At 39.7% G+C, this 15,055-nt stretch overlaps 1 protein-coding gene across 3 annotated transcripts in view; it reads left to right on the forward strand.

Annotated features, from left to right (window-relative positions):
- The window catches only part of RRAGB (Ras related GTP binding B), a 53,163-nt gene that overhangs the window by 10,693 nt on the left and 27,415 nt on the right, over window positions 1–15,055 (forward strand). For all 3 annotated transcript variants that reach the window (XM_084791093.1, XM_084791091.1, XM_084791092.1), the window contains 4 exons: window positions 198–264; window positions 1,827–2,049; window positions 9,552–9,647; window positions 11,791–11,913. In XM_084791093.1, the coding sequence (XP_084647219.1) occupies window positions 198–264; window positions 1,827–2,049; window positions 9,552–9,647; window positions 11,791–11,913 (509 nt within the window). The remainder of the gene's footprint in view (window positions 1–197; window positions 265–1,826; window positions 2,050–9,551; window positions 9,648–11,790; window positions 11,914–15,055) is intronic.

Genomic DNA, 15,055 nt, shown 5'->3' on the forward strand with positions numbered 1-15,055 from the left:
GCCAATTCCTTAGCTTAGGGTAGTGTAGGTGCCTACCTTGCCACTAAACCACATGACTAAACGGAAAATCACCTTCTTGTTATGGCTTTGAGCATTTCACTCCACTTTGGTCCTTCTAAACACCATGGGCTTGTGGTTTGTTTGCCTTAAATTTTATGTTTACTACAAATACTAGATTTGTGACATTTATCTTCCAGTTGATGTAGAACATTCTCATGTTCGATTTCTGGGAAACCTGGTTTTGAACCTGTGGGATTGTGGTGGGTAAGTACTATGTGCCTATTCATTTATGCAGCTGATGGCAGTAATGATGTCAGCTAGTATAATCAGCACGGTAAATACACCTAGAGAAGCTATCATCAGCATGGATGCAGTAGCTAAAAATATTTCACAATTGTCCATTGATTAATAAAGATGTGCACCGGGCGGTGGCGGCACACGCCTTTAATCCCAGCACTCAGGAGACAGAGGCAGATGGATCCCTGTGAGTTTGAGGCCAGCCTGGTCTACAATGCGAGTCCAGGACAGCCAAGGCTACACAGAGAAACCCTGTCTCAAAAAACCAAAAAAGAAAGAAAGAAAGAAAGATAGATAGATGTGCATTTTGTACAACTGTGAAAATTTCCTCTGCAGAAGACATATTTAAGTAGCTCCAATATAAGCTTCATCTAAGTATGTATACTAAGGGATAGATCATGCCTATTTTTCAGTGGCATAAATTAGATCTCTTCCTCAGATTGACTGACACCAATATTGAGTTCTTAGCTAATATTTCTTTTGCCAGATTATTCTTAGCCATTTTAGTAATTACTTCTAGGTAGTTGTCATCTTCATCATCTTCTTTTTTTTATTTTTTTGGTTTTTGGAGACAGGGTTTCTCTGTGTAGCCTTGGCTATTCTAGACTCACTTTGCAGACCAGGCCGGCCTTGAACTCACAGCAATCCGCCTGCCTCTGCCTCCTGAGTGCTGGGATTAAAGGCGTGCGCCACCATGCTCACCCTTCTTTTAAAAGCTGTGAGACAGAACGAAACAAAAACAAAAAAAGCTGTAAGGCAGCAGAGGATAATATCACAGATGATCCTTATTTGGTTGTATAGAAAATTGAACACTTTTCATTTGTTTGTTTGTTTAATCACTTTACAGCCTGATCTCAGCCCCCACCCTCTTCTCCTCCCAGTCTCACCCTCACGTTCCCCTCCCCCCAGAATTGAACACTATTAATCAAAACTCATACAAATAAGTACAGCACTGCATCTGTGGTAAGCATTGTAAATGAGAGGAATGTGTTCGTAAAGGGGCTATAGTGAGTGAGCTGGCCCAAGGCAGGGATGGTTTCTGTGAGGACATATGGATTGGGTTGAAATCTAAGAAACAAGGTGGAGTTAATTAGATAGAAAAAGGAGACAAATAACATGTGAAAGAGTGACTAATATATGCTACAGACTCAAAAGAATGAACAGAAGGTAAGTGTGTTTAACACTAAAAGACAAGAGGCATGGTGAGTATGGAGAGCTGGGTGGATCTATGTGAGTTTGAGGTCTGCCTGGTCTGCATAGTGAATTCTATGCCAGCCAGGGCTACATAGTGAGACCCTGTCTCAAGAACAATAACAACAAAAGCAAATATAAAAAGAAAGGCAAAGGATTTTTATAAGACTGCAAGTTATGACCCTGAAGTAGAGGAGATAGAGTGAGGTAGAGCTCTAACTAACATTTAGTTGCTGCTCTTTCAATTAAAGTTTAAGGTCATATCCTACTTAATTCAACAATAAAATTTCAAGCAGGAGAGGATTTGTTTACTATCTAGATTTTTTTTTCCCTACCAGACAAGACACCTTCATGGAAAATTATTTCACTAGCCAGCGTGACAACATCTTTCGAAATGTGGAGGTTCTGATTTATGTCTTTGATGTGGAGAGCCGGGAACTTGAAAAGGACATGCATTATTATCAGTCATGCCTTGAGGCTATTCTGCAGAATTCTCCAGAAGCCAAAATTTTTTGCTTGGTACACAAAATGGATTTGGTACAGGAGGATCAGCGAGACTTGGTAAGAAACTGAAAAGGTGCTGTACCAAATGGTTTGTGTGCTTTGTTGACTTCATATATATATATATATATATATATATAAAAGTATAGGTCATTGTAGCCTTCTGTATTGCAGAACTTGGTACGAATCTGAGCATGGGCTTTCACTAAATATCGATTATCATTTTAAAAACACAGCTAATACACCCACCAGGAGTAAGATGAGGGGAGGTTGCTATTGTCACTGGATTAATTTAGGAAAGTGATATGCACCAGTTCAAGTGCCTACCACACTGTGTCAAGCACTACTCAGGATCCCTCACAACTGCTCTGGCGTAAGTGAATTAGTATGCATGAGTATAACTTTGAGATGACTAAAAAGGGTAGAGTAGGAAATATCAACTTTCATCTCTTCAACAAAAACACATAAAGTTAACTACCAATAGGCCAAAATATCCCAGAAAGGAGCTCAGTACAGAAGAGATAGTAAAATAGGCAAACTCTTTTTTGTTTGTTTGTTTGTTTTTGTTTTTGTTTTTTGAAACATGGTCTCTCTGTGTTAGCCTTAGCTGTCCTGGACTTGCTTTGTAGACCAGGCTGGCCTCGAACTCATAGCAATCTGCCTGCCTCTGCCTCCCAAGTGCTGGGAGTAAAGGTGTGCGCCACCACGCCCAGCTAATAGGCAAACTCTTAACTATCTATGAGATAGTAAGACATAGATGTAGTCTACCTTCAGTTTGTTTGGTGTAAAATAAGAGCATTAGATATTAAGGATAAGATTTTAAAAATCCTTCTCTATGTCATAGAGAAGAACTAAGGAAAGTAGTTTTAGATTAGACTGGTTGTATAGAATTTAAATTTAATTTCTCCTTGGCTTGGAGTCTTTTCTCTTTTTTTGGCTTTCTTTTCTCTTTCTTTCTTTCTTTCTTTCTTTCTTTCTTTCTTTCTTTCTTTCTTTCTTTTCTTTTTTTCCCCATAACAGGGTTTTTCTGTTTCTCTGTGTAATCTTAGATGTCCTAGAACTTGCTTTGTAGACCAGGCTGGCCTTGAACTCATAGAGATCAACTTGCCTCTGCCTCCCGAGTGCTGGGATTAAAGTTATAAACCACCGTCGCCTAGCCTCTGGCTTGGAGTCTTAAGGCGAGCCTCATACTAAAGCAGCTTTTGATAATCGGTTTAGTAAGGAAAACATGCTCCATAACCCACAGATACTGTCTGATCCCTTGGAGCTGGAATTGCATATGTGCTGGGAACCGAAAACTGACCTTGAGCCCTCTGTAGAAGTAGCAAATGTTCTTCACTACTGAACCCTCTCTCCAGTTCCTTATTCTGTGATTTTATTTTATTTATTATTTATTTATTTATTTTGGTTTTTCAAGACAGGGTTTCTCTGTGTAGCCTTGGCTGTCCTGGACTCGCATTGTGGACCATGCTGGCCTCAAACTCACAGCGATCCACCTGCCTCTGCCTCCTGAGTGCTAGGTGTGCACCACAACCACCCGGCTATTTTGTGATTTTTAAAAATAACTTCAATAGGTGGGGATATAGCAGTGTAGGGTGCTGCCTGGCCTATTTGATACCTGGAGTTCAATCCCCAGTACCACATTTTTTAAAAACAAATTTTAGTCAAAATTGTAACAAATCTAGACATTCCATCAAATGAGCTCCTTTTTAATGTTTCAATCACTTTTAATTTCTCTTACTGCTTTTTAAATGCTCATATAAATATCATCAAATATATATATATTAATAGTCTTAAGAGGCTTTTTAAAAAAGATTTGTTTATTTATTATGTATACAGTATTCTGCCTACATGCATGCCTGCAGGCCAGAAGAGGGCACCAGATCTCCTTATAGATGGCTGTGAGCCACCATGTGGTTGCTGAGAATTGAACTCAGGACCTTTGGAAGAGCAGGCAGTGCTCTTAACCTCTGAGCCATCTCTCCAGCCCCATCTTAAGAGACTTTTCACTTAATTGAGAAGATCATTTATTTCATTAAGTACTAAACTAAAAAGTCTAACAATAAAAATTTCACAAAATAACAATTTTAGCTATGATAAATGTTTCTATATATGTTTATGTGTGTTTGAGTTTTCCAGAGAACAGACCCAATCAGATGTGTTTTTGTGTAGAAAGAGAAAGACACAAAGAAATAGGAGGGTATTTCATTTAAGGAATTAGCACAACTGATTCTGGAAGCCATGTCTGGAAGAAGTCTGAAATCTGGAGAGCAACCTGAATGTAACTGTGTCAGCATCCTTTCTTTCCTTTATTTATTTATTTTATTTTATTGCTTTGTTTTGTTTTTTGACATGGGGTTTTTCTGTTACACAGGGCAGTCTTTGTAGTCCAGGCTGACCTCAAACTCACAGAGAACCACTCGCCTCTGCCTCCCTCAGTGCTGAGATTACAGGCGTGAGCCACCACACCCCGCTCCTACTCCTCAGCATCCTTTCTTAAGTTGACCCAGCCTCCTCTTTCAATCAAGCAGTTCTGGATTTACAAAGTGGCACAAATCTGGATACCAGTTGAAGAGCCATGACATTTTATGATTCATGCTAGATGTTTGATCATGTGACCTAAATAATATGTTTATGTAGACCAAATAAGAATGTAGTAGATAACCCCATCTAGTTCGTTTATAGGTTATTTATTTATATGATCAACTAGTCAAAACTATAGGTTTTGTGAGTTGGTACCTTGGTTCTTCTGTCCAATCAAATAAGTGTGCCCTCCTTGTATTTGATGATAAAATGTCTCCACATTGCTCTTGCTCCTCCAGCACCCACTTTCTCTTTGATAGGCTTCCCAGTTAAGTGGTGGCAATTGCCACTCTAAGTTTTGGCCTGTGGTAGAGGAAAGTGATGAGAGACCTGGGGAAGGGAGCTAGGGTTCCTCTTATTAATTTGTTTCTCACCATAACTGTGTTCTGGACCTCCAAGTCTTGATAGATAGATTATAGATGACAAATGTGGAACATGGTGATCTCCCTAAGCCTTTAGATTCCTTCTGGTGTCGCAGATCAATGCAGGTCTGACATTTTTTTAACTTCAGCTAGCATAGCTTGTTTCCATTCATATCTCAGCCAGGAACTGAACAAACAGAATGCTTTCTTAGCCCTTCACTCCAAATCCTCTGCTTATTGGATCCATACCAATCGATTTGGCCCAAGTGAATGTTATGTTCCTTCTACTATAGTCTCCACATTTAATATCTATTCGCAGAATTATCCCTGAATTTTTTGTCTATATTTTTAGAAAAATCATATAGTTCTTTTAGAGAACAGAATAATTCCTCATGGGTCATGCTTTTGTATGTCACCTATAGAAATCTTCTGATTCTTGAATCTGTATAGAGCTAGAAGCAAAGCACAATGATAGAAACAAATCAGAACTCTCTTGTAGCTGCCTCCGAGGAGGCCATTACAGTTGGGTTTTTTTTTCCCAGGAAAAGTTGAATTCTTCTTAGATAAGAATGTAGTAGCGGTTTCTATGGGCAAGGAGTTGAGAATTAAGGTATCCCCCACTTCTTCAAGCTTTCCTCTATGAGACCAATCCACCCTCCAGAATCACATTTCCTCATAGCCAGGACCCATGATTTCCAAGCAGCTGTGTCATGGAGCTGGGCATTTAGTTTGCACTGTAACTTATCTGCTCACAGGGTGAGATTCCAAGTTCACTTTGCAGCGATCTTAGACCTGTGGCTGTAGGAAGTAAAGGTATCTTTCAAGGCAAATAGAGAAGCTTTGGATCATCTATACTGGAATTGAACCGGATATTCAAATCTGAGCTCATTCTTATCATTATCCATTTTGTACAGCAAAATTGGGATTGGCTGACAAATCCATTATACTCATTTTGACCAAAATAGTCACATTTGTGGTTGTCAGAATATAGTCTCTATAATTATTTAATTTGTATGCCTCAGTATCTGAATTCCACATAACCTCCAGACTCTTTGGAGTGTTCTCATTACTTCTTGAAATCGCACCTTTAATTGTAATCAGATTATACAACTAACCCCAGTTATACCAAAACCAATCCAGAAACGCATCCTTAAGATTATACTCTAGGGCTGGAGAGGTGACTCAGAGGTTAAGGGCACTGGCTGCTCCTCTAGAGGTCCTGAGTTCAATTCCCAGCAACCACATGGTGGCTCACAACCATCTATAATGAGACCTGGTGTCTTCTTCTGCTGTGCAGGCAGAATAGTGCATACATAATAAATAAATCTTTTTTTTTTTTAAGATTCTATGCTAAGTCTTAGAATCTTTCTGCCTCTTCTCTGAGTAGATTACCAAAGCCTATCAGGATTGGGGTTAATGACATCTCATTTGGAGCTGAGTACGCCGAAGGCTCTCACTCTGAGCACCGTGTCCACCAGTTGTAGGTCTCTGATAATCACCATCTATTGCAAGAAGCTTCTCTGATAATGGTTCAACAAGGCACTGCTCTAGGGGTATAGCAATGTTTTTATTTTGAGGGCTGTTTTTTTTTAGGGAGAAAAAACATGGAATTGGGTGAGAGGGGAGGATCTAGGAGGAGGGAGGATTTGATCAAAGTATATTTATGAAATAGTCTTGAATAAGGAAAAGGACTTTACTGTAGAACCCACTCTCAGTACTAAAATCTTTTATTAAACATTCTTCAGAGCAGCAGAACCCACAGAATGTGAAATGGGGGTGGGAGAGTAGATGTTGAGATTGACTTATTGTAAGCAAGTAGTTCAACTGATTGTGGGGGCTGGCAAGGATGAAATTTGGAGAGTAGGCCAAAATTCTAGAGAACCATAAACCTTCAATGTTGTACTTAGCATAAAAAGGCAGGTTATTCAAAGAAAGAATAAGCAGGCTACCAAGATGAGACTTGATAGCCTATGACCATATAGTAGGGGAGGAGGTCCCACTTGGTCATAGACCTAGGGGAGGGGAATAGGGTGAAAGTGGGAGGGAGGGAGGAACGGGAGGATAAAAGAGATGGGATAACAATTGAGTTGTAATCTGAATAAATTAAATTTTTTTAAAAAGGGGGGAAAGGCAGGTTAGACATGTCTAGGGAAGAGTGTTTAACAGAATACTTCCTAGTATTCTGGCTCTTACGTCCTTTCTGCCCCTCTTCTGTAATGTTCCCTGAGCCATAGATGCAGGAGCTGTGATGTACAACTATCCATTGGGCCTGGGCTCCCCAAGATTTGTTAATGTCTCCTTTGTGTCCAGTTGTGGTTTCCTGTGATGGTCTTCATTTCCTGTAAAGAGGGGTTTCTTTGGTAAGGGATGGTAGTTATATGTAGGTATAAGGGATGTGTTTCAGAATATAGTAGGAGCCGGGCGTGGTGGTGCACACCTTTAATCCCAGCACTCGGGAGGCAGAGGCAGGTGGATCACTGTGAGTTCGAGGCCAGCCTGGTCTACAAAGCAAGTCCAGGACAGCCAAGGCTACACAGAGAAACTCTGTCTCGACAAACAAAAACAAAAGCAAACCCAGAATATAGTAGGGAATTATACTGGTCTAGCAAGGTGGCAATAGTAGATTCGCTTCTAAGATCCATGACTTAGGGCTGGAGAGATGGCTCAAAGTTTAAGCGCACTGGCTGCTCTTCCAGAGGTCCTGAGTTCAATTCCCAGCAACCACATGGTGGCTGACAACCATCTATAATGTGATCTGATGCCCTCTTCTGGCCTGCAGGTGTATATGCAGGCATAATATTGTATAAATAATAAATAAAAAGAAGAAAAATATTAATGACTTCACTAGTCCTTGGAAGTTAACTAGGTTTCTAGTATCAGGCATGATTTCTCTCTTGTTGGAGTTTAAGTCCAATTAGACAGCAGTTGGCTACCTAGTACAAAGTAGTCAGCCCTTAAACCAAAATACACACAAACAGCAAAAAATGAAGCTGTTGTCTTTATTTATTAGTGGGTATGCATATGAGAATACTAACAAAAGGAAAGACTATCATTTTAAGAAGGAAGTGACCTGGGCAGTGGTGGTGCATGTCTTTAATCCTAGCACTCGGGAGGCAGAGGCTGGTGGATCACTGTGAGTTCAAGGCCAGCTTGGTCTACAAGGGAGTCCAGGACAGCCAAGGCTACACAGAGAAACCCTGTATCGGAAAAAAAAAAAGGAAGTGGGACAAGGGACAAAATGGAGAGGGAGGACTTAGGAGGGCTGGAGTGAGGAAAGGGAAGGGGGAAAGTAGTATATTTTAATTTAAGACATAATTTAAAAATTAAAACGAATTGGCCATCACTATGTGTACATGCATACTAGCAATCCACCCACAAAGGGAAACATCTGAATATACATGGGTTTTTTGTTTGTTTGTTTTTTGAGACAGGGTTTTATTTGCTTTGTAGACCAGGCTGACCTCGAACTCACAGTGATCTGCCTGCCTCTGCCTCCCTGAGTACTGGGATTACAGGCGTGTACCATTGTGCCCGGCTGAGTGTACACTCTTTATACAAATATTTTCTCTGTATATATGAGTATGTATACATAAAAACAAATCCTAGTTGGCTAGAGCTTACTTGTTTGTATGGGTTATATGTACGGCAAATTCAATATACTAAACATATAAATATATGAGTTTGCATATAATCATGTAATATGTTATTAAGGGCTGGAGAGATGGCTCAGAGATTAAGAACACTGGCTACTCTTCCAAAGGTCCTGAGTTCAGTTCCCAGCACCCACATGGTGGCTCACAACCAGCTGTAATGAGATCTGGTGCCCTCTTCTGGCCTGCAGGCATACATGCAGGAAGAATACTGTATAAGTAATAAATACATCTTTTAAAACATATGTTATTAAAAAGTATTTCTGAGTGGGGCATGGTGGTGCACATCTGTAATCCCAGCACTCGGGAGGCAGAGACAGGTGGATCTCTGTGAGTCTGAGACCAGCCTAGTTTACAGAGCGAGTTCTAGGATAGCCAGGGCAATTCAGAGAAACCCTGTGTCAAAAACCCAAAAAATAAATAAAACAGTATTTCTATAATACTGGAGAACTAAACATATTTTGATTTGTAAAAATTTAATAAAGGTTTTGCCATATTAAAATGATCTCTATTTGGCAGATTGGAGTATACCTATATTTTAAGATGTATGATTATGCTGGGCACGGTGGTACATGCCTTTAATCTCAGTACTTGGGAGGCAGAGGCAGGCAGATTGCTGTGAGTTCAAGGCCAACTTGGTAACAAAGTAAGTCCAGGACAGCCAGGACTACACAGAGAAACCCTGTCTCAAAAAACAAAAACAAAAAAAGATGTATATGATTAATTTTATTTTCTAACACAGTGATCTCTATGAATATTTAGCAAAAACAGGATAAGCCTGAAGAAATCTAATTAATAGTTATTAACACACTGATAGCCTTGTTTGAGAAATAATAACACTCAAGATTCCTATGAACCCAGAGTAAGAGGTCCTGGTCAAAATATGATAAAATAATTACAAATCAGATTTTGCAATGAAGGAGGAGAGCTGTTATATGCTGATCAGTTGTTGGATTTTTTAATTCAGATTTTTAAAGAACGCGAAGAAGACTTAAGGCGTTTATCACGTCCATTAGAATGTTCGTGTTTCCGAACATCTATCTGGGATGAAACTCTGTATAAGGTGTGTATGTTTCCCAGTTCTGCACTGTAAAAGCATGAATAAACATTAAAAAAGATATTAACAAAACTAAAATATTTTAAACTATTTCATACCCATCTAGATTTGTTGTACTAAAAAGAAAATAATCTATAACAAATTGTTTGAAAAACATCAAACTTAACGTCCAACAATTTTGGTTTTAATCTTAGATTGGGTCAACATTGTCACCAAGTCACACTGGCTTTGCCAGTTTGGATATGATTAGTCTGCTACTGTTCTTTGTCATAGCAAAACTGTCGTTTAACATCCACCATCCATTTGGACCCATTATGGTCTCGATGATTATTGTAGTTGTGGCTAATGTGCAGGGGCTAATGGTATCCGCTAATGGGCCTAAATTCAGATAGCCCCAGAAGAAAAATATTTAGTGGATAAATGAGAGAAGCCAATCTTAGAACAAGATACGATATGTATATTGTACAGTGTAACTTCAGCTTTCATGTGGAATTGGAGCATTCAACCCTTGTTGTTAGTATTGCTGGAATGGCTATCACACTTATCTGCAGTCTAGAGGCTGTTACCTCAGTAGTTCTGTGGATGAAGTTGAAGTTACCTTAGTGGTACATAGGCTTCTGCTTCTGTTTTTCTGGCTTACTAGTGGTCTAAAGACTAACTACCTTTGTGTCCTCATATGGTCAAACCTCTCCTTCAGACTGCTTCTGGTATTCATTGACAAGTGTGACTCTGGGTGGTAAAGGCTCCTTCTCCGTCACTGGTAGCTAGAGCTTCAGTATCAACTCATCTGACAAGCATCTACAACCAGAAGCACAGAAACCTGACTTGCAAGGAGGAAAACCATTGGAATTTTTAAAATAGCCCACTGATTTTTCAACTCGTTCATTTCCCCCCAGTATTAATGTTGCCCCAGGCTCACTCTAAATAACCACATTTTGAGATACCTGTCTAGGAAGTACTGTTCTAGATTAATATGGGCCGAATTTCTCTCAAAGCCTTATTCCCATAGAACAGGTAACCGTGATAAGGATCGACATGACGCACTGATAAGAACCAGCTGCGGTGTGAAGGATGGCAATACATAACACGACCAAAGACAATTGGCTAATCACAACACTGCTGTGAGTGACAATGTCTCTGCTGTGGTTAGCTTTGGTGCCTTCTCCAAGGTAAATTCAGCAGTGACATTAACACCAACCTGGGAATTTGGAACACTACGCCTGAGTAATAAAAACTAATTGGAACAGAGACATGGCGCTACTACTATCTCTTACATTAATGTTGCATAGAACTGACTTACATTTTTTTTTAATATTAAGTTTTATTCAACAAGCATTCGTTGTCTATCTCCTGGATGCTGTCACCTACACAAATGGCTAAGATAAGGTTCCTGACATCTTATAGGAGACAGAAGAACAAAGTACACCTAACCAGGCAAATTGGGAGTGAGAGTAAAGGAGATTTTATAGCAGAAATATGAAACAAGCACTTTAAGAGAATACTTAGGAGGGTAAAACAAATTTCATCTGCATGCATTTATTGGTCATACTCCTGGATAAAGTCAGTTTCACGCAGTCATATGATAGGCCATTTAAAATTCAAAGGAATCCGTAATTTTTACAGATGTCACCAAACATTTGAAAATCATAATCCCAGTTGTTCCTTTTATAATGACATGTTCTATCTTTGAAGGGAGGGCCTACATCTCATTGTAGCTCTGATATTTTCAAAAAAATTGACTCTTGGATGTATGTTGAATATAGCATTATTTCTTCTTTTAAAGCTGTGTACATGTTGGACTTCAATGTTTGTTGGATGTCTGGATTAGAAGGGTTTTAGTACAATAGGTCATACTTTGTGATTTTTTTTTCCTAAGGCTACATGATGGCACTAAATTACCTATTTGCTCACGAAAAGAAATTTCTCCAGCATTTCTCAAGTGTTTGAACTCTAGAAATTCAACTCAAGGATACAAATCAAGTATTAGGTTAATTTTGATGTTTCATTTCTGTTATATTTAACGTCTGTATTTTTTGACTCAATTATCAATGTGTTTTGCTGTCTTGTTTCTTGTAGGGTACTTACTCATTGCAAAGGCCTTGAACTAGCTACCTATTAGTAATAGTCAGTTGTGTTTCTGTCCTGTTAGGCTTGGTCCAGCATTGTTTACCAGCTGATTCCCAATGTTCAGCAACTGGAAATGAACCTGCGGAATTTTGCTGAAATCATTGAGGCTGATGAAGTGCTTCTGTTTGAGAGAGCTACTTTTTTGGTAAGGATTTTCTGTTCTACAGATAGATTTCAAACTGTCTTCTTGCAGTCAGAAACCAGCATGTTACTACTTTAAGGAAGAACCACACCCATTCACATCAGCAGGTATGTTCTTATTTATAGAGCAATATTGTGTGCAAGTGGTGTGGAAAAAGTCCTCTGGTAAATAACCTTTCAGTAAGTAGTAAGATTTAGATTTTGGCAGTTACGCCTTGTCAGAGACTTCAGATTAGTTCTAGTAATAACTATACAATTATGGTAAAGGATTACTATTACTCACCAACCTTTATTAAGAAAACTCTTCCTCCCACCCATTTCTCAAAAAGATTGATACAACATAAAAACTTCTAACATGTAAAAGACTCAATGACTTACTTAAAAATTCAGATGGAGGCTGAGTGTGGTGGTGCACGCCTATAATCCCAGCGCTCAGGGAGTCAGAGGCAGGCGGATCGCTGTGAGTTTGCTGCCAGCCTAAATTCCAAAGCTAGTCCAGAACAGCCAAGGCTACACAGAAAACCCCTGTCTCAAAAAAAATAAAACAAAACAAACCAGAAAAACAAGCCAGGAGTGGTGGCACATGCCTTTAATCCCAGCACTTGGGAGGCAGAGGCAGGTGGATCTCTGTGAGTTCAAGGCCAGCCTGGTCTACAAAGTGAGTCCAGGACAGCCAAGGCTACACAGAGAGACCCTGTCTCAAAAAGAAAGAAAGAAAAAGAAAAAACAAAAAAGTGGTCAGTGTTCAGATGGAGGAGTAGAGCAGGTAAGAGACATGCTGGTAGTTCTACTTTTCTTATAAATTAAATGTAACGCTTCATAAAAGTTCATGTTTTTTTTTTAGCACGGCCTATTTAAAGTTCTTGTCTATGATGTTGTTACAGTATGGATCCCAAGTGTTCTCTGAGAGCCCATGTGTCATTCTTTTTTTTTTCTTCTTTTTTCTTTTTTCTTTTTCGAGACAGGGTCTCTCTGTGTGGCGTTGGCTGTCATGGACTGACTTTGTAGAGCACTGGCCTCAAACTCACAGTGATCCGCCTGCCTCTGCCTCCCGAGTGCTGGGATTAATGGCATGAGCCACCATGTCCAGCCCATGTGGCACTCTTAAGCAGTGATTTTCAACTGTGTGTCATAACCCCTTTGGGGGCGTCCAACAAACCTTTTACATTGGTTGCCTAAGACCATTGGAAAACAGATATTTCCATTATGATTCGTAACAATAAGAAAATTATAGTGATGGAGTAGCAATGAAAGTAATTTTATGGTTGGAGATTCGCAACATCAGAAAGGTCGAGAACCACTGCTCCAGAGATTCTGAAGTGATGCTGTTGTAAAATAGTAGAACTTTTCAAAGGTGGAGCCTGGGGGAGGTCCTTAAGTACTAAGGATATGGCTTTGAGGGGAATTGGGAGACTTTTGTTCCTTCCTCTGTCCCTCCCTCCAGTTTTGCTGTGCCATGCATTCCAGCTGTGATATAGGCCTTGTGTTCGGCCTGCCACGGTGGGTTCACCCAGTTATAGGCTGGAATGTAGAACACTATGAATCTAAATAAACCTTTTCTCCTTAGGAAAAAAATTTGAATTTAACAACAGTATCAGCTGTGAGTGGGTGATGCAAAAACCTGTTATTCATATATATATATATATATGTATATATATTCATATATATATAAGATTTGTGTGTGTGTGTGTATGTGTGTGTGTGTGTTTGAGTGTGTGTGCCTGTGTGTCTATCTGCCTAAGAGTGAGGTTGCCATTGTGTGTTTGGTACCCATGGAGGCCAGAAGAAGGTATTCAGATTTCTTGGAGCTGGAGACACAAGCACTTATGATCTGCCTGGCATAGGTGCTGGGAACCAAACTTGTATCCTCTGGAACATCAGGAAGTACTCTTAATTACTGAGCCATCTCTCCAGCCCAATGTATACATTTAAAAATAGTAGTAATAGCCTCTGGGTGGTGATGGCATAGGCCTTGGAGAGGCAAAGGCAGAGGCAGTGAATCTCTGAGTTCCAGACCAGCCTGGTCTACAGAGCAAGTTCCAGGACAGTGACACAGAGAAGCACTGTCTTGAAAGGGCACCACCACCACCAAAATAGTAATAAAAGCTAATTTGTCAGAGCACAGTGCATAAGTAATTTTAGTAAGCTCGTTTAATGTAAGGCTAAAAACAGCTCCAAGTGAAGAACTAAGTTTCTGAATTTTACCACTGCTGGGTGAGCTCAAATGCCTTAATCATTCTGTGCCTTTTCTACAAAATAAGAGGAACAATGTTTATTGTATACATTAAAATGAGACAGGGCCTGGCACAGTGACACACATATGTAATCCCAACAGAGGCAGGTGGATCTCTGTGAGTTCGAGAGCAGCCTCCTCTATAAAGTGAGTCCAGAACAGCTGAGGCCACACAGACAATCCTGTCTACAAATTAAAAAATAATACATAGGTAGATAGCCAGCCTATCTACAAAGCAAGTCCAGGACAGCAAAGGCTACACAGAGAAACCCTATAGATAGATAGATAGATAGATAGATAGATAGATAGATAGATAGATAGGGTAATGGTATGCAGCCCCACAAACCTTAGCATGTAATTAATTAGTAACAGAGGATAGAGAATGTATGCATGTAGTTTCCCCTCTTCCTTTATGAAAACACACTCTTCCTGCTAGCTGTAGAACCCAGGCTATGATCCTAACTAGAGTACCCCTCTGTGTCAGTCCACTGGTATGGTTCACTTCCCCAGAATTACTACTCAACCTAATTTGTTTTTCTGGCTAATGTTTGTATCAATAAGGATGTAAGCTGTTCTGTTTGTTTTGATGTATATGGCACAACAAACCTTGCTTCAGTGGTATTTGCTTGTCATTACCTACCACACTTAGCATGCAATGATAGCCCAATGCAAACTCTGTTCCTAACAGACAGCTTTTGTGTGACTGATGATTTGTATTGAGGGAGATAAATCCAAGGTGCATCTATCTGGTCTGTCACTGGTAAAAGAATTATATTTCGAATAGGTAACATGTCAGGATTTCTGGGCCAATTCTCTTCTGGCAAATGATGTGGATTTCTTCTGCTAGAAATTCACAAGTTCTTGTCAGCCTTTCGTGTACTTGTGGTTTTTAAATTGGAAGATGTTAGGAAGG

This window comes from Acomys minous, assembly GCF_964271855.1.
Source record: "Acomys minous genome assembly, chromosome: 7".
Classification (NCBI taxonomy): domain Eukaryota; kingdom Metazoa; phylum Chordata; class Mammalia; order Rodentia; family Muridae; genus Acomys; species Acomys minous.